Consider the following 18,204-nt stretch of genomic DNA (forward strand, 5'->3'; position numbering starts at 1 on the left):
TCACAAGGAAGCTACAGCTGATTCAAGAAAAGTTAAACAGATACAGGCAAACGTCTTAAAAGTATGCATGCTGCAGCTGGAACATGAACTTAAACATCCACACTGTTTTTAAAATAAAAGCCATTTCTACATGTAGAGCACTGCATGACTCTCACAAACACTCTAGGAAATTACATTCAACATGGTTAAAAGGGAAATTGCAACAACAATAAAATAGAACTATAAGGCATAGAAAGATCTTGAATTTACATATTCCAAGGTAGTAAGTGTGGGAACCTACAGTGCATGTGTACATACACTTGAATGCAATGCAGGAGTCGAGGAGACGCTGCAGGCTCCTGAAGACCTTTACTACGCACAGATAAAGGAGCTCAAGACTGGAGCTCTTCTCCTTACTTTTGGAAATCTATTTGGGGTAAAATTAATAGGATTTTGGAGGCTTCTATTCTACTGTTGTGTGACATTGTTTTATTTAGGACTTTATTGCAACCTAAAAGTCCAATTGATGTAAAACAAAAACAGACTTATTATTATTATGACAGGGGTAGCAATGCAGTTAATAACAAGAAACTGAAAGAACTGGGACAGACTGAACTTCAATTTTTGGTGGGAAACTCTTTGTCAATATTATAGATATGGAAGAATGAATTTTGAACAATTGGGACATAATAAAAAATTTAAAGAAACATGGGGTCCATTAGCGGATTTTGTTAAAACTAAGTAATAGAATAAGCCTTTAATTTCTGATTGCTTTTCACACACATCCAGGGGGGAGGGAAGGGAATGTACTTGTATTATTATTTGTTTGGATATAAATGCTGTTTACTGTACTACTTGAATGTATATTCTTTGCACTTTGTATTTGATTTGAAAATTAATAAAGATTAAAAAAAAAAAAAATTCCAAAGACAGTCTTGCATTTTTCCTCCAGGCAACTCATAGACAATACAGTGAAACCGGCTTTCCCAGGTAAGAGACAAAAATTAAACACTGAATAATTGACACATGATCCCCTTTCTGTTTGGTATTAGTCCCTCCCTCATTTTCAGCCTCCCCCTGCCCTAGTGCAACATTCCACCCTCATACTCAGCCTCTCCCCGCCCCCCAGTCCAGCTTTCCTCCCTCATGCTCAGCCTCTCCCCAGCCCTAGTGCAACATTCCTCCCTCATTCTCAGATTCCCCCCAGTCATACTGCAACATTCCTCCCTCATTCTCAGACTCCCCACCAGACCCAGTCCTTCCCTCATTCTCAGCCTCCCCCAGCCCTAGTGCAACATTCCTCCCTCATTCTCAGACTCCCCACCAGCCCCAGTCCTTTCCTCATTCTCTGCCTCCCTCCAGTCCTAGTGCACCATTCCTCCCTCATTCTCAGCCTCCCCCCAGTCATACTGCAACATTCCTCCCTCATTCTCAGACTCCCCACTAGCCCCAGTCCTTCCCTCATTCTCAGCCTCCCTCCAAACCAGCTTTCCTCCCTCATTCTCAGCCTCCCCCCCAAACCTAGTGCAACATTCCTCCCTCATTCTCAGACTCCCCACCAGCCCCAATCCTTCCCTCATTCTCAGCCTCCCCCAGCCCTAGTGCAACATTCCTCCCTCATTCTCAGACTCCCCACCAGCCCCAGTCCTTTCCTCATTCTCTGCCTCCCTCCAGTCCTAGTGCACCATTCCTCCCTCATTCTCAGCCTCCCTCCAGTCCTAGTGCACCATTCCTCCCTCATTCTCAGCCTCCCCCCAGTCATACTGCAACATTCCTCCCTCATTCTCAGACTCCCCACCAGCCCCAGTCCTTCCCTCATTCTCAGCCTCCCCCCAATCCTAGTGCAACATCCCTCCCTCATTCTCAGACTTCCCACCAGCCCCAATCCTTCCCTTATTCTCAGCCTTCCCTAGCCCAGCAACTCTCCCTCATGCTCAACCTGTCCCCAGCTCTAGTGCAACCTTTCTCTCTCATTCTCAAACTCCCGCCCCCATGTCCTACCTTATCAAATTGTCTGCACCGCCCCCTACAAGCCTCCCCCCCCCCCCCCGGTTTTCATTCTCCAGCAAAGCGCACGCTGCTGACAGAAACGGACTTCCTTTTGCCAGCGTTCCGCCTCCTCCCACCATGCGAGACGCAATTTCCCGTTTGTGGAAGGGCGGAACACGCACCAGGGCGAGAAGCTGCGACAGAGGAGGGTGGAGAGTGCTGGAGAAGGAAATCGGTGGGGTCGGTGAAGGGCGCGTCTAGGCCTGAGTTTCAAGGTAAGGAAGGGAAAAGCGTTAAAAGGGGGAAGGGAGGGGTTTTTTTTTTTTTGCCGAATTGCGGACGCGGAAGAGACACGCTGGAGCGAGATGGTTACACCCGTTTCTCCGGTGCGTAGGAAGAGGGGCGTCCGGGGGGGAGGGGGGGGCTGTCAAATGCGTGTGAAGTGTTTTGAGAAAGGGTTGGGGCGATGAGTAGCGGTTGTTTTTGACAACAGGGCGGCTGTCAGTGTAGCATAGAAGAGCAGACCGAGGAACTTGGGAAAGTTGAGGGGGGGAGGAGCTGGCAGTGAACTTAAGGGGAGAGGTAGAGATGAATTTGGGTAGGATGGGAAATGGGGGGGAAAAGTACCTGAGGAAAGAAACTGTGAAAGATGGAGGGAAGCGAGCTGAACTGGACTCTGGAAGGGAGGTGGGAGGAAAAGGGCAAGAAGAGTTAAAGGGAAAGTGGGAGGGGGGGGAGTGATAATGCACCATGCCATTTGCAACCCATTTATCAGAACTCTAGTTCTGTCATGTGTAAAAACAGGACAATTTTATGCTCAATTCCTGTTTCAGAACAAAATGTGAAGATGTCTTTAATGATAATCACAGGATCGTTTAGTATAAAATCAGACTTAGAGGCACCCTAAAAGTCAGGGGAACGCCAAAGGGAGTGTTACACGAGGCTGTCTTTTGCTTCCTGCTCCTACCCTGCTGGTATGGAAAGTAGCTAGTAGCTTTGAGCAGCAGAGCACAGCAGAAAAGAGGCATTCAGTTCTTATCTCTGATCTTTCCTCATCTCATTTAGGGAACTGGAGGGGAAGGGTTGAACCTGGAGCTAACAGCTCCAGACCCTATATTTGAGGCAAGGATGGAGAAGTGATATGGAGGAAGGAATAAATAGAAACATGAAGCAAAGAAACATGATGGCAGATAAAAGCCAAATGGTCCATCCAGGCTGCCCATCCATAGCATCTACCACCTCCTCCTCTCCCTAAGAGATCACATGCTTTCTTATATTAAGGCACCATCTTTGTCTCCTCTATCAGGAGACTTATCTACCACCCCTTCTGTAAAATAGTATTTCCTTAGATCCTTAGATTACTCCTAAACCTATCACCTTTTAACGTCATCCTATGCCCTCTCATTTCGGAGCTTCCTTTCAAATGAAAGAGACTTGCCTCATGCGCATTTTCTCCCATCTTTCTTCCAAAGTATACATATTGAGATCTTTAAGTCTGTCCCCATACACTTTATGACGAAGACCACACACCATTTTAGTAGCCTTCCTCTGGATAGACTCCATCCTTTTTATATATTTTTGAAGGTGCGGTCTCCAAAATTGTACACAATATTCTAAATGAAGTCTGGTCAGAGTCTTACACAAGGGCATCAATACCTCCTTTTTCCTACTGGCTATACCTCTCCCTATGTATCCTAGAATCCTTCAAGCTTTTGCAGTTGCCTTTTCAACCTGTTGGCCACCTTAAGATCATCACATACTATCACACTCAAGTCCCGCATCTCTTTCATGCACAGAAGTTCTTCACCTCATAAACTGTACTGTTCCCTCAGGTTTTTGCAGCCCAAATTCATTTTTTAGCATTAAATCTTTTGCAGCCTAAATGCATTTTTTAGTATTAAATTTTAACTGCCAATTTCAGAACAATCTTCAAGGTTCGCTAGGTCCTTCATCATGTTATTCGTACTATCAGGGATGTACTCTGTTGCAGATTTTGGTATCATCTGCAAAGAAGCAAATCTTACCTGATAGCCCTTCAGTGATATCGCTTATAAAAATGTTAAAAAGAACAGGCCCTAGAACCAAATTTTGAGGCATACTTTTTCCATTGCAAAAGAGACTTGAGTCTGCACCAGTGGGTTACTCACCTCTATCCGCAAGTTTTTGCAGAAGGAATCATCTACAGTTTTTCAGCTCCACCTCCTTGTGTCAGTGGACAGTACTTCATCTCCTCAGTTTTTCCTTCTGAAAGTGAGTTGAGAAAGTGTCTTTTCTTTTGCTCTGGGTTTGATTTATTCTGTTTGAGTTTTTCATCTGAAGTTTAAGACTTCCTGGTGCTCCAGAGGATTCCAGGATTTCTGGGACAGCTGTGGCTGGGAGAAGATACAGTTTCTGGTTCAGAGGAATGTAGCTGGGGGGGGGGAAAAACCTTTCACAGGGCACCTACCTAGCCAACCCACAGTTCAGAGTGCGTTCCCTTAGAAGCTCAGTTCTCCCCTGATTAATCAGGCACTTCAAGTGTAGGCTGAGTGGCCTTGTATTGCTCCAGAGGACTGTAGTGGATACTGGCTGTGTTCCCTCCCTGAAGATATATGAGGAGCTAGTGGGGTCAAGTGTTTCAGGCTCTCAGAGCCTGTCTTAAAGGCAGCCTGAGGCTGAAATCTCTGTTCAGCTGCAATTTGAGCTGATGCAGGCACAGCACCAGGCAATTCTGTGAGTGCAGTCTATTACTGTCTAAGGGAGACTTTGAGGTGATTCAAAAACTTAATTTCTGAGGGTCTCTAGGGCTTCCTATAAGGTCTCCCTCCTCCAAAAATCCCTTTGCATTTTTGAAAGTTTTATATAGCTCTCCTGAACTGTTTTCTGGCACCAAAACGCTGCTGTGGTGTCCCATCTTGAATTTCCCAATTTTATTATAAAAGCCTCTGCCTCAAAACACCTCTATTTTGATAATATATTTCTGTGGACTCTCCAGGCCTTTCTATCCCTGTATGCTGCCAGTTTTATACTGAATGACCAGCTGAGAATAATTTCCGTTCCATGGGGCACATAAGGGGGAGCGGGAACACTGGACTTAGCCCCCTCTGATCTCTCCAAGAGCTTAGAGATGCAGGGTGCTTGAATGTTGGGTCACAAATCCCTCCTGGGCCTCTCAAATTGTGACTCAGCATCGTCAATGAAACACAAATGCGCAGGTACCTTGTGAATCCATGAGGAGGTAGCAAATGTCCTAAATTACTATGTATATTCAGGGATTTGACTCTGATTTTGTGGGTTTAATGTTTGAAGCTTATAGGAAATATAAAGGCTTGTGTGCACAGCCTAGTAGCACGCCGGTATATGTTTGGGGGGAAGGGGAGCACTGGTTCAGCACATAAAGGTGCTCTGCAGGAACCAGAAATTCAGTTGGAAAAGGACTGGGATGACTGTGGGTTAGGGTCCATTCCTTCCAGGTCTGGTCCTTTCAGACATTAAGCTGGGACTCCTCCTCTTGTTTATGGGCATTGAGCCAAGCCTTATTTACCGTTCTGATTCTTTAATTTGAAATTTTCTAGGAGAATTTAAATAAGTGGTTGAACACACTTTGTTTTCTTTCGCAGAATGTCTTACCCAGGCTATCCCCCTTCAGGCTATCCTGCATACCCTGGTTACCCGGTAAGTATATATCACATGATGCTTAAAGCTCCTCAAACATGTGTCTGAAACCTTGTTGGTGTCAGTTCACTTGAGTTAGACATTGTTGCTCCTCCCTAATCCTGAAGACGTTGAGCATTTGTGACAGGAAACAGAGAGATTGGTTTACTGCTGCTGCAGAAAGCTCCTGTGCTGTACTTTATAATATCGATAATTTCCCAGCACTTACTGTTGTCTCCAGGCAATAAATCCTTTCATTACCAAATCTCGGTGGCAATTCTTTTTCACACAGACAATTCTTGTCTTTGGCTCACCTGCCTCCTCACCAGGTTGGACAATAATTTTTTTTTATTTATTTAAAAATTTTCTATACTGTTTAAAACTAAGCGGTTTACATGAATTACATACATAAATTATAAAAGAACATAATAAAACAAACAAACAATCGTAAAAACATATCTGCAAAATAGCAGCAAAAGCTTGATTAAAAAGATCATGAATAATTCTTCAGCTAAACCAGAGAAAATTACTGACTAGAAAAAAACATCTACAAATAATTGTGTCTTTAGCAATTTTCTAAACAGTCCCCTTTCACGACAGTTTCATATTTGGCCCACAAGGGCGTTCCATATTTTAACTCCTGCACAACAGAAAATCATTTTGCCAGTCTCCACCAACCTCGGGTTAGCATTCGTTTTTAGTAAAGCTAAATTCTCAGAAAGTAATGATCTGCTTGGTAACATATTGGTGACAGATTATTACTGCTTTATATTGAATTCTGCAAACAATAGTCATATTTTAACAAATCAAATATCAATCTTGCTGCTATGTTTTGAGCTACCTGCAGTGCCTTGTACCTTGCTTTTGTTATTCCAAGGTACAGGGCATTGCAGTAGTAACAATATTTCTTAATAAACATATTTGCTTGCAAATTCTTTGTATGCTTTATACTTTATATATAAAAAAAATCCACACTTAAATGGAATAAAGTAGGACCCACCGCCAAAATGGGCCATGCATTTTGTAATATTACATAATGAACCTTATGGGGAAGGGGGGGACAGTTTTTAGATATCTCATGTACTTTACCTAGATGCTAATTTTCAAAGCATTTATTAAAAATAATGTAATGTAATTTATTTCTTATATACCGCTACATCCGTTAGATTCTAAGCGGTTTGAAGAAAATATACATTAAGATTATAAATGAGAAGTAAGAAGGTACTTAAAAATTCCCTTACTGTCCCGAAGGCTCACAATCTAACTAAAGTACCTGGAAATTAATAAAGAAGAGAAAATAAAGATGGTTGAAAAAAGAAAAATTCTATGTGAATTTATAGGATGGAAATTAAACTGACAGTGAAGAACTGTATGAAAAATACATATGGAATGCAGTTAGAGAGGGTAGGTTACAATCTATTTATGGTATTTGTTTAATTGGACGGTGTTAAGGTGTAAAAATAAGTGTAAGTATGCACATTAAAAGTATGTACTTTGCACCTACTATATTTGTATGGGTGGCAGAGGAGTAGCAAAATAACCCCCTCCTTTACTAACGCGTAGTGCGGGTTTTAGGGTCGGGAGCTATGTTATGTTTGTTATTAGGGTGTCCTAATTTATTCAATTGGAATACACATTTTTGTGGATATCTTTTGTTTCATAAATCAAGGAAAATTTTTGTTGTTTACCTGCAATTACATCACTTTCTTTTCCAGAGATAAATTAAAAAAAAAAAATTTAACATCAATATATGAATTTTCTTAAGAAAGAACTGAATATTTTATGGTGTGTCCTAATTTTTTCACATGACTAACTATCTACAAAATTATCTTAAGGATATTCCTTGTAGAAATCTTGAAAGGCCAAACTGGATTAATGTATCACTATATAAAAATAGTCCTCCATATATGCAAGAGCACGGGCTAATATGGACTATTGAAAGATAGAGGACAATGTGAGTAGCTGACAGAAATCAAGGAACACTGGATGACTTGAACTGAACATACACTGAGTAGAAGAATGGGCGGGCAAAGGAAATGGTTGGAAATTTGCTCTTTCATAGCACAACATGCTCTGTTGCTAGTATTAGCTTAAAATACAGAGTGGCAAACCATTAAAGCATTTCTATTTCTATATGTTAGCTGCTATCCTCTTCTCAGTATCCATTTTCTGTTGGTCTTGGAAGGTATTCTGAAAGTCCCTTCCTTCTGCTGTACTTATACCGTGGTTCCACATCTTAGGGCAACATTTCCAGTTTGCTGCGCTGCCCTTCACCAAAGTGATGGTGGTGGCGGCAGCCCATCTTCGCACCCTGGGTGCCCTGGTTCACCTGTATCTGGATGACTGGTTGACCAGAGCTCCTTCGCAGCCTGAGTGGCATCAGACTGTTCATCAGGTGGTGCAGTTGCTGCAGTGCCTGGGCTGGTTGATCAACTTCAGGAAGAGCCACCTCAAACTGATGCAGGATCTGGAATACCTGGGAGTTCAATTTTATACGGGACAGAACAAAGTGTTTCTGCCTGTCTCCCGTCAGAAGAAGCTTCAACAGGTTATCAGGGTCCTTCTGGCCACTCCGGTCCCAATGGCATGGCAGTCAATTGCACGGCAGTACCTCCGGGTTGTGGGAACTATGGTGGCAACAATCAATGTGATTCCTTGGGCCAGAGCCCATCTGCATCCACTGCTGGATGCACTGCTTTCATGCTGGAACACCTAGTGGGACCCATTGCATGCACTCCTGCCCTGGATGACTGTGGCTTGGAACAGTCTTGCAAGGTAGTTATGACTCCTCTCGCTATCCATGGGCCTGAAACTCTGAATCTCACATTGGGTGATTCTGTCTGTGGATGCAAGTTTCAAAGGTTGAGGAGCAGTGTATATTACGGTCCCTGTTCAGGGCCAGTGGGTGCCCTCAGAGCGCAAGTGGTCCACCAATCGCTTGGAGCTTTGAGAGATTCAGCTGGCTCTTCTCCACTTTGAGAGTTGTCTCCATCATCGAGCCGTCTGCATCTTCTCCGACAATGCCATAGCAGTGGCTTATGTCACTTGGCAGGGAGGCATGAGGGGTCCCTTTCTAAGCGTGGAGGCTCAGCTTCTCTTCTGACAGGTGGAGAGACATCTTGTGGCACTGTCAGTGGTGAAGGGGGCAGGAGTGGGCAATGTTCAAGTGGATTTTCTCAATCATCAGACTCTAGCTCCCGGAGAGTAGTCTCTGTCTCAAAGAGCATTTGATTGCATAGTAGATCAGTGGGGGTGTCCCACGTTCAATCTCATTGCAACTGTGGCCAAGAAGAAAGCAGGTCGGTTCTTCAGTTGCCGTCACGAGGCCAGCAGTGAAGACCTGGATGCGCTGGCACAGCCTTGGCCATGGGAAAATCTACTGTGTTTTTCCTTCATGACCCATGATAGGGTGTTTGTTGAGACGGATAGCAGCCCAAGGAGTTCCGATCCAGGTCATGCCTAATTGGCTGAGGCAGCCATGATATGCCGAATTGGTTCAACTTCAGCATGATCGTGGGCTCTGGCTACCTTGTCATTCTCACCCCCTCACATAGGGTCCGATGCAGGATCTGGACTGCTTTGGTTATACAGCATGGCTCTTGAGCGCATGGCCTTGACTGGGGCTATTATTTGGCTATGATTGCCACATTGCTCCTCAGCAAAAATAAATCTACAGTGGCTGCCTATGCGAAGGCTTGTATATGTTATCAGGCCTGGTGCGGCCTGCGACAAATGGACCCAGCTGCTCCGTCGGTCCCTCAGTTCGTGGAGTTCCTTCAGGATGGCCTGAAGAAGGGACTAGTAGTATCTTCTCTCTGGGTGCAGATTGCCAGTCTTTCATGTATGGGCCTTCCTTCTTTGAGGAGCGCCTTGGCAACTCATCCAGACGTGGCTTGTTTTCTGTGGGGCGCTCTGCCGCTTAGGCCTCTGTTTTGACTTCCCTGTCCGACTTGGAATTTTAACCTGGCTCTCCGTTTGTTGGCTTATCTGTCATATTAACCTCTGGACAGACAGCCCTTATGGATCTCACAATCAAGATCTTCTTGGTGGCTATTACCTCAACCAATGAACGTGGAAAACTATATGTAGTATATAATGTATTTAAAACAGAGAAAAAAGGACCTCAAAAAAACCCTAGATCACAATCAATAAAGTTATGAACAATCGGGGTTAGGTTTTCATCACTGGTCCAAAAACTCTGTATAAATATTTTAAATATTTTTTAGCTTTCTTTTTTTAATTTTTTAAATGCAATAAAATCATGAGTAATGTATATAAATATTTAAATATATTCTCTAAATCACAGTTCTTCAACCGCCGGTCCGCGGACCGGTGCCGGTCCGCAGGAAATTTTTGCCGGTCCGCGCAGGGCCGGCAAGATTGACTCACTTCAACTTCCTGCCGGTCCGCGCAGGGCCGGCAAGATCAACATGTGAAGCGTGCGCTGGGCCGGAGAGATCTTGGGGAGCCTCCGACAGTGGCTTTCTCCCCTCTCTGCAGCTCTCCTTTACTTCCCAGCGCAGCGATTCACGATGGCAGCCTCGGGGCTTTTGCTGAGTCGCGGCTGCCTCTGATGATGCAACTTCCTCTTTCCTCAGAGGCGGCGCGACCCAACAAAGGATCCGAGGCTGCCTTCGTGAATCGCTGCACTGGGAAGTAAGAAGAGCTGCTGGGAGGGGAGAAAAGTGAGTGTTCCCTCTAAGGTGAGCGCATGAGCGATCGCTCACTATTTTCAGTGGCGTCGCTCATGCTTCTTCTGGTGTCGCTCACTCGAGCGGAGGTGAGAGGAAGCAGCGGCGGTGGCGGTCTGCCCTGATCGCCTAAGATGCAGCAGCGGCGGCTCCTTTCATGATCCCCGTAATCAGTGGCGTATTAAGTGGGGGGCGGTCCGCCCCTTGTTCTCATTGGTGTAACGCCGGCCCTGCAGCTCCGGACTTCCCCACACCTGCCCCCCCCTTTGGATCGCTATTATTTTAAATGTTATAGCGGCGGCGCTGTATCCATCAGTGGAGACGTCTAACCTCGGCCTGCCCCGGAACTCTTACTGCAACAGTGACTTCCTGTTCCTGCCTAGACGGGCGGCTGCTGCAGTAAGAGTTCCGGGGCAGGCCGAGGTTAGACGTCTCCACTGATGGATACAGCGCCGCCGCTATAACATTTAAAATAATAGCGATCCGGAAGGGGGGGGGGAGTCCGGAGCTGCAGGGCCGGCGTTAGAGGGAGTAAGAGCTGATGGTGCCGCAGGGTCCCGCGGGGGGAGGGAGGAAGGAAAAAGAGGAACCGAAGCATGGCAATTTTGGGAGAGCAGGTGTGGGGAAGTCCAGAGCTGCAGGGGAGAGTGTTGCGGTACCCAGCTGGAGGGAGAAGGAAGATGAGGGAGGGAATGAAAGGAGATGCCAGGGCTTGGAGGGAAGGAGGAAGGTATGCCAGACTAAGGGAAAAGGAAGGGGGAGATGTGAGAGCATGGAGGGGGAGCGAAAGATGGAAGAAAAGGAAAGGCCAGAGAATCAGGGAAGGGAAGATACCAGACTATGGGGTGCAAAGGAAAGAAAGGAGAAGAGAGAGATGCCAGAGCATAGGGGATGGGGTGGTGACAGAGAAAAAAATGGAGAGGTGGCAGAGCTGGCTGGCTTTGGGGGTGGGCAAAATCTGGAAGACAGTGGGGGGGACATAAGAAAGAGACAGAGAGGGCAGACGCTGGAAGGAAGAGAGTGAAAAGAAGATTGAAAGCAGAAACTAGAGATGACAAAAGGTAGAAAAAAATAATTTTATTTCTATTTTGTGATTAGAATATATCAGATTTGAAATATATATCCTGCTAGAGCTGGTGTTAGACATAACTGGGGACTGCAAAGCCCAGGCAGTGCTTCTTTAGCTTCCAGCTGGCTTATGGCGCTCTCTGACCAGGGGGCAGTTGCCCTAGTTGCACTCCCCTAAAACTATTCCTGTCATGTGTGACTGCAGTATTCTGTTAGCATGATATTTCTGTGTAGCATTCTGTAATAATTTGGCTTGTTCAGTTTTCTTGATAGTAGAGGGGATATATGTGAAGGGGAGGGGAGACAGGGGTTTTGTTGATCCTGCTCTGAATTATTTGTATTTGTAAAATGACAATTGTACAGAATATTGCTTCTTTTTATACTTTAATAAAATACATTCAATATAAAATCATAACTGAGGCTTGTGTGGATGGGATCAGATGATTTGTGGGGACCGACTCGCGGAGATGGGGCGGAAACGGGGTTTTTAAATTTTAGTCCTAGTAGTTTGCCGGTCCACAAAATAATTCTTTTTTTTCTGCCGGTCCACGGGTGTAAAAAGGTTGAAGAACACTGCTCTAAATCACTTAAAGAGCAAGTTTAAAGCCGGCAAATTTGTTTTAAGGCTTTCTATGATATAAAGTAAATCAGGCACTTATCTTAATTGCCTAACAGAGGCCCAACCGTTTCGCTCTACGGGCTTCTTCAGGGGTGATGATAAGAAATAACCCTGTGCCGGTACTGACTTTGCTCAAAATGTTCTTAAAAAGAAAGAGAAATAGAGAAAATAACATTATAACATTATTTTAACGACAAATAAGGACTATTTATTTAAATGATGTACTAATATAGTGACTGCTGGGACTGAATATTAAGTAAATGAAAACTTTTGTTATATATATCTCAATAAAACCATAGGCAACAAAAATAAAATGCAAACGTTAATGATAAACCATATATCATATCATCAGTATAACTGCATATTATTTGTTGCTGACTACATTTTAAATGGTGTATGTCACCCGTGTTTAGACGGAACCTAATTGCCATTTAACCAGTTTTACTACGCTTTAAAGTATTCAAATAATCTTATGTAGTTTTAAAAAATGCAAAATACATGACTTGCCTGTGGTATAGCTGCGTGTTTCTTTGCTAGCAACAATTTTATAAGCAAAATGGCGCCCGTATTTAAACAGGACGCCAAGATTTTCTTAGCCAATCAAATTGTAGAGTGACGTCATCGATTGTGGCGCTGCGTGTGCCTCACAAAATTTAAAGATGAAATTATTTGTTGCTGACTGCATTTTAAATGGTGTGTGTCACCCGTATTTAGACGGTACCCAATAGCCATTTAACCAGTTTTACTACACCTTAAAGTATTCAAATAATCTTAGGTAGTTGTAAAAAAATATATAACTTGCCTGTGGTGTAGCTGCGTGTTTCTTTGCTAGCAACAATTTTGTGAGCAAAATGGCGCCCGTATTTAAACAGGACGCCAAGATTTTCTTAGCCAATCAAATTATAGAGTGACGTCATGGATTGAAGTGCTACGTGTGCCTCACAAAATTTAAAGATGAAATAACGTTTATTTTGAATAAAACTTTAAGACATTGTTAACTTGTTTTGATAATGTGTAAAACATATGTACTGAAAGAAGACTTCCAAAATTAAAATTAAAATGCTCCTGATAACAAAAAACGAAAAAAACAGAAATCAGAAAAAAGCATGCCATTCAATGTGGCTGTTTAAACCATAAGGTTCTAGTGAATGTAATCTGGATATCCACAGTTGTTCATGGCGTAAAAGTTGTTTGTTTCGATCTCCTCCCCTGATGGACTTGGGAATATGGTCAATAACCCAACATTTGAATTGATGAAATTTATGTTGAAATTCAGAACAGTGAGCAACTAAAGGTGCTTCAGCTCTTGTCCTTTTAAGGTTGGAACAATGTTCAGTTAATCTTATCTTGAGACTTCTAATGGTTTTCCCTACATACACTTTCTTGCAGGGGCATATTAGAAGGTAGACAATATAAGTACTGTTACAATTGCTGAAAAAGCACAGTTACTTACCGTAACAGGTGTTATCCAGGGACAGCAGGCATATATTCTCACATGTGGGTGACGTCATCTACAGAGCCCCGATGCGGAAGCATTTTCAAGCAAACTTGATTGAAGATTTAAGTTTGCTCTGCTGCTCCACGCATGCGTGCCTTCCTGCTCCACTAGGGGGTGCATCCCCTCGTGGTCTCCAGTTCACTTAACTAGCCAAGAAGCCAACCTCGGGGAGGTGGGCGGGTTGTGAGAATATATGCCTGCTGTCCCTGGATAACACCTGTTACGGTAAGTAACTGTGCTTTATCCCAGGACAAGCAGGCATGATATTCTCACATGTGGGTGACCTCCAAGCTTACTGAAGAGGGATGGAGGGAAGTTGGCAAATTAAGCAAATAGATTTCGCAATACCGATTGGCCGAACCGGCCATCGCTTCTGGACAGGGAGTCCAGACAGTAGTGGGAGGTGAAGGTATGAACCGAAGACCACGTGGCAGCCTTGCAGATTTCCTCAATAGGTGTGGACCTGAGGAACGCTACGGAGGCTGCCATCGCTCGGACTTTGTGTCCCGTTACTCGACCATGCAGTGCGAGACCAGCCTGAGCTTAGCAAAAGGAGATGCAGTCGGCCAACCAGTTGGACAAGGTGCGTTTGGAAACTGGGTGGCCTAACCGGTTTGGGTCGAAGGACAGAAACAGTTGTGGGACTTTCCGGTGTGGCTGAGTGCGTTGGAGGTAAAAGGCCAACGCTCTTTTGCAGTCAAGAGTGTGGAGCGCCACTTCTCCGGGGTGAGAGTGGGGCTTGGGAAAAAACACGGGTAAGACGATGGACTGATTGAGATGGAAATCAGACACTACTTTAGGTAGAAACTTTGGATGGGTGCGGAGTACCACCTTGTCGTGGTGGAAAACCGTGAAGGGTGGATCCGCTACCAGAGCTTGTAGCTCACTAACCCGCCGTGCGGACGTGAGCGCGAGTAAGAAAATTACCTTCCAAGTGAGGAATTTTGGATGGCATTTGTCTAGTGGCTCAAATGGAGGTTTCATTAATTGAGCCAGAACCACGTTAAGGTCCCAAACCACCGGGGGAGGTTTGAGAGGGGGGTGGACGTTCAGCAGACCCTTCATGAAGCGAGTGACTAAGGGATGGAGCGAGAGGGCTTTCCCTTCCAGGGGCTGATGAAAGGCCGCAATCGCACTGAGGTGTACTCGAATGGAGTTGGTCTTTAGGCCGGAATGAGATAGTTGAAGTAGATAGTCAAGGACCAGGGGGACGGGGACCGACACCGGGTCCTGGCTGTGGGAGGAGCACCAGGTTGAGAATCTGGTCCACTTCTGGGAGTAGCAGGTTCTCGTCGAGGTTTTTCTAGAGGCCTCCAATATCTCCTTGACTGATTGAGACACGGGGAGAGCAGTCAGGGGGAGAGAAACCAAGCATTCAGATGAAGAGACTGAAGATTGGGATGTAACAGTGAACCCTGACCCTGTGACAGTAGAGAGGGAAACAGAGGCAGAGGCAGTGGATCTCTGACACTGAGTTGAAGTAGCAGGGAAAACCACGGCTGGCGTGGCCAGCGAGGGGCAATCAGGATCAGGGTGGCTTGTACTGTTTTCAGGTGGACAAGCGTCCGCAGTATCAGAGGAAATGGCGGGAACGCGTACAAGAACCTTCCCTCCCAGTCGAGGAGGAAGGCGTCGGCCTCGAGCCGGTCCGGGGAGTATATCCGGGAGCAGAAGAGAGGCAGCTTGTGATTGTGAGGGGACGCGAACAGGTCTATTTGAGGTGTCCCCCACTGTTCGAACACTCCTCGTAGGATCTGAGAGTGTAGTGACCACTCGTGTGGCTGGAGGAGGCGGCTGAGCCTGTCCGCCAGGCAGTTTTGTTCTCCTTGTATGTACACCGCTCGAAGGAAGGTGTTGTTGGAGATTGCCCATTTCCAGAGGCGCAGGGCTTCCCGACAAAGGGGCCAAGACCCTGTCCCCCCTTGTTTGTTTACGTAGTACATCGCTACCTGGTTGTCGGTTCGGATGAGAACCACTCGGTCGTGGAGCAGATGTTGGAAGGCTACAGCTGCGAGGTAGATGGCCCGAAGTTCTAGCACGTTGATGTGGCAGCGACGGTCTTGTGCTGACCACATTCCTTGGGTGCGTAGGCCGTCCAGATGGGCTCCCCAAGCGTACTCCGACGAGTCCGTGGTGAGTACCTTGCTGTGGGGTGGGGTGAGGAAGAGCAAACCTTTGGAAAGATTTGAAGAGTCGGCCCACCAGCGGAGCGATCGTTGCAATGGAGGAGTCACTGTCACGGAGTGGTCGATCGGGTCCCGGTCTTGACGCCATTGAGACGCCAGGGTCCATTGAGGGATTCTCAGATGGAGGCGGGCGAAGGGTGTGACATGGACGGTGGAGGCCATGTGGCCCAGGAGGGTCATCATCTGTCGAGCTGATACCGAGGTCAGCAGGGAGATCCTTCGGCTCAGACTTACTAGCGCCTCCAGGCGCGGAGGGGGGAGGAAGGAACGGAGGCGAACCGTGTCCAGCGTGGCCCCGATGAACTGTAGGGACTGCGAGGGGCGTAGTTGAGATTTTGGGAAGTTTATTTCGAACCCCAGACTTTGTAGGTAGGTAATAGTCTGTTGGGTCGCTGAGATAACCCCTTCCCTGGACGGGGCTTTGATTAGCCAGTCGTCCAGGTAGGGGAATACCTGGAGGCCCTGGGAACGTAAGGTTGCTGCTACCACCACGAGGCACTTGGTGAAGACCCGAGGTGATGATGCTAGTCCGAAGGGGAGGACTCGGTATTGTAGGTGCCAGTCCCCTACCTGGAAACGCAAGAACTTGCGGTGAGCGGGGTGCACTGGGACATGTGTGTACGCCTCCTTGAGATCGAGGGAGCAGAGCCAGTCGCCCTCGTCGATCAGGGGGTAGAGTGTTGGTAGTGAGAGCATCCGAAACTTTTCCCGTACCAGGAATTTGTTGAGGCGTCTCAAGTCTAGTATTGGGCGTAGGTCTCCCGTTTTTTTCGGTACCAGGAAGTAACGGGAGTAGAAGCCCTTCCCCCGTTGGTCGGGGGGAACCTTCTCCACTGCTCTCAGGCGAAGCAGGTCTCGAGCTTCGGAGAGGAGTAGGGGTAGCTGAGTCCGGTTGGGAGGGCAATTCCTCGGAGGGTTGTCCGGGGGAATGGTCCGAAAGTTGAGAGAGTACCCTGATGAGATCACGCCAAGGACCCATGCGTCCGACGTGAGTTGTTCCTAGCGAGGGTAAAAGGCTTTGAGTCGACCCCCGATGGGAAGGCGGCCTGGGACTATGGCGGAGGGGGCCCGCCCCCTTCCGCGTGTCCCGTCAAAAGGACGGGGATGGTTTGGTGGTCGCGGGCGGATGGGACTTTGGCATGGCCCTGTGGTGGGCTTGCGGACGTCTGGGTGGGGCCCGCGAGAAAGCAGGGGTGGACTTTTGTGGGTAGCGGCGCGGAGGGGCCCTGTATGGCCTGGACGCTGGTGGTTTGGGCTTTTGCCAGACAAGGGAGGCAAACGAGCGTTCATGTTCGGAGAGGCGTTTTGTCGCCGCCTCGATAGTGTCATCGAACAATTCCTTTCCCACGCAGGGGAGGTTAGCCAACCGGTCCTGTAAGTTGGGGTCCATGTCGACCAGGCGCAGCCAAGCTAGTCGGCGCATGGCGATAGCGAAGGCTGCTTCTCTGGAGGAGAGTTCGAAGCCATCGTAGGCCGCGTGGAATAGATGAAGGCGCAGGTTGGAGAGGGACTCTAAGAGCAGGCCGAACGTTCCCTGCCGGGAGGCCGGTAGGTCAGTCTCAAAGGCTCTCAATAGTCCAATGAGGTGTTTGAGGTATGATGTGAAGGTGAAAGTGTAGCTTTGCACCCTAGAGGCCATCATTGCGTTTTGGTATAGTCTCCTGCCGAACTTGTCCAGGGTTCGGCCTTCTCGGCCTGGGGGGACCGCTGCTGAGACCCGGGACGGGTGAGCCTTTTTCAAGGAGGATTCTACTAGCAGCGATTGGTGGGAGAGCTGTGGTTGCTCGAATCCCGGGTAAGGTACTGTGCGGTACTTGGCCTCCATTTTGGAGGGTACGGCCGTGACCATGTAGGGGGTCTCCAGGTTCCTGAAGAAGGCCTGTTGGAGTACCGGGTTAGGTGGTAAGCGAAGGGACTCTCTGGGCAGTGATGGCATATCCAGCTCCTCCAGGTACTCCTTAGAGTATCTGGAGTCGGACTGGAGGTCTAAGTCCAATGCGTGGCCCATGTCTTGGACAAAGCGAGTGAAGGATGGGCGAGATGTCCCCGGGGCCCCGTGCGGGGTCGGGGAACGAGACCTTCGTCGGGTGGAGAAGGATAGGGAGGCTTCCCTCGAGTATCGAGGTTCATGCTCTGATCCATGTTCCGAGACTGGGGAAGCACTGTGAGAGTGTTCCGGGGTTGTCGATCTTCGGCGTCTCGAGGAGCCCCTCGGAGACGATGCCGGGGTTAGGGGTACCGATTGATGTCGGATTGGTGACCTCGATCCGGACTCCCTCGGAGAATACGTCCGAGGGGAGTTCGGAGGATGCGCGGGTTGGAGAGACCCTTAGTGGTCCCGTACAAGGTGTGGGAGAACGGCCTCGTAGAGTTGGTGAACCTCGGGCCTTCTTGGAGGTACGGCGGTTCGAGGTTTCTGTCGTTCTAGCCCGACGTTTTGCCCCTCGGCGGTCTGCGGAGGGGGAACGTCTCGGGCGTCTCGGCGAGGAGTCCGAGGAGGATGGGATGCGGCGAGGGTTGCGCACCTTTCCTCGAGGTTGT

General features: G+C 47.2%; 1 protein-coding gene across 1 annotated transcript in view; it reads left to right on the top strand.

Annotated features, from left to right (window-relative positions):
• The first annotated feature begins 2,104 nt into the window (after positions 1-2,104).
• ANXA7 (annexin A7) overlaps positions 2,105-18,204 on the top strand; it is a 117,238-nt gene continuing 101,138 nt past the window's right edge. The window contains exons 1-2 of the mRNA XM_033941656.1: positions 2,105-2,243; positions 5,568-5,622. Of these exons, the coding sequence (XP_033797547.1) occupies positions 5,569-5,622 (54 nt within the window). The 5' untranslated portion in view covers positions 2,105-2,243; position 5,568. The remainder of the gene's footprint in view (positions 2,244-5,567; positions 5,623-18,204) is intronic.

Source organism: Geotrypetes seraphini, chromosome 4 (genome assembly GCF_902459505.1).
Source record: "Geotrypetes seraphini chromosome 4, aGeoSer1.1, whole genome shotgun sequence".
In the NCBI taxonomy this organism is placed as follows: domain Eukaryota; kingdom Metazoa; phylum Chordata; class Amphibia; order Gymnophiona; family Dermophiidae; genus Geotrypetes; species Geotrypetes seraphini.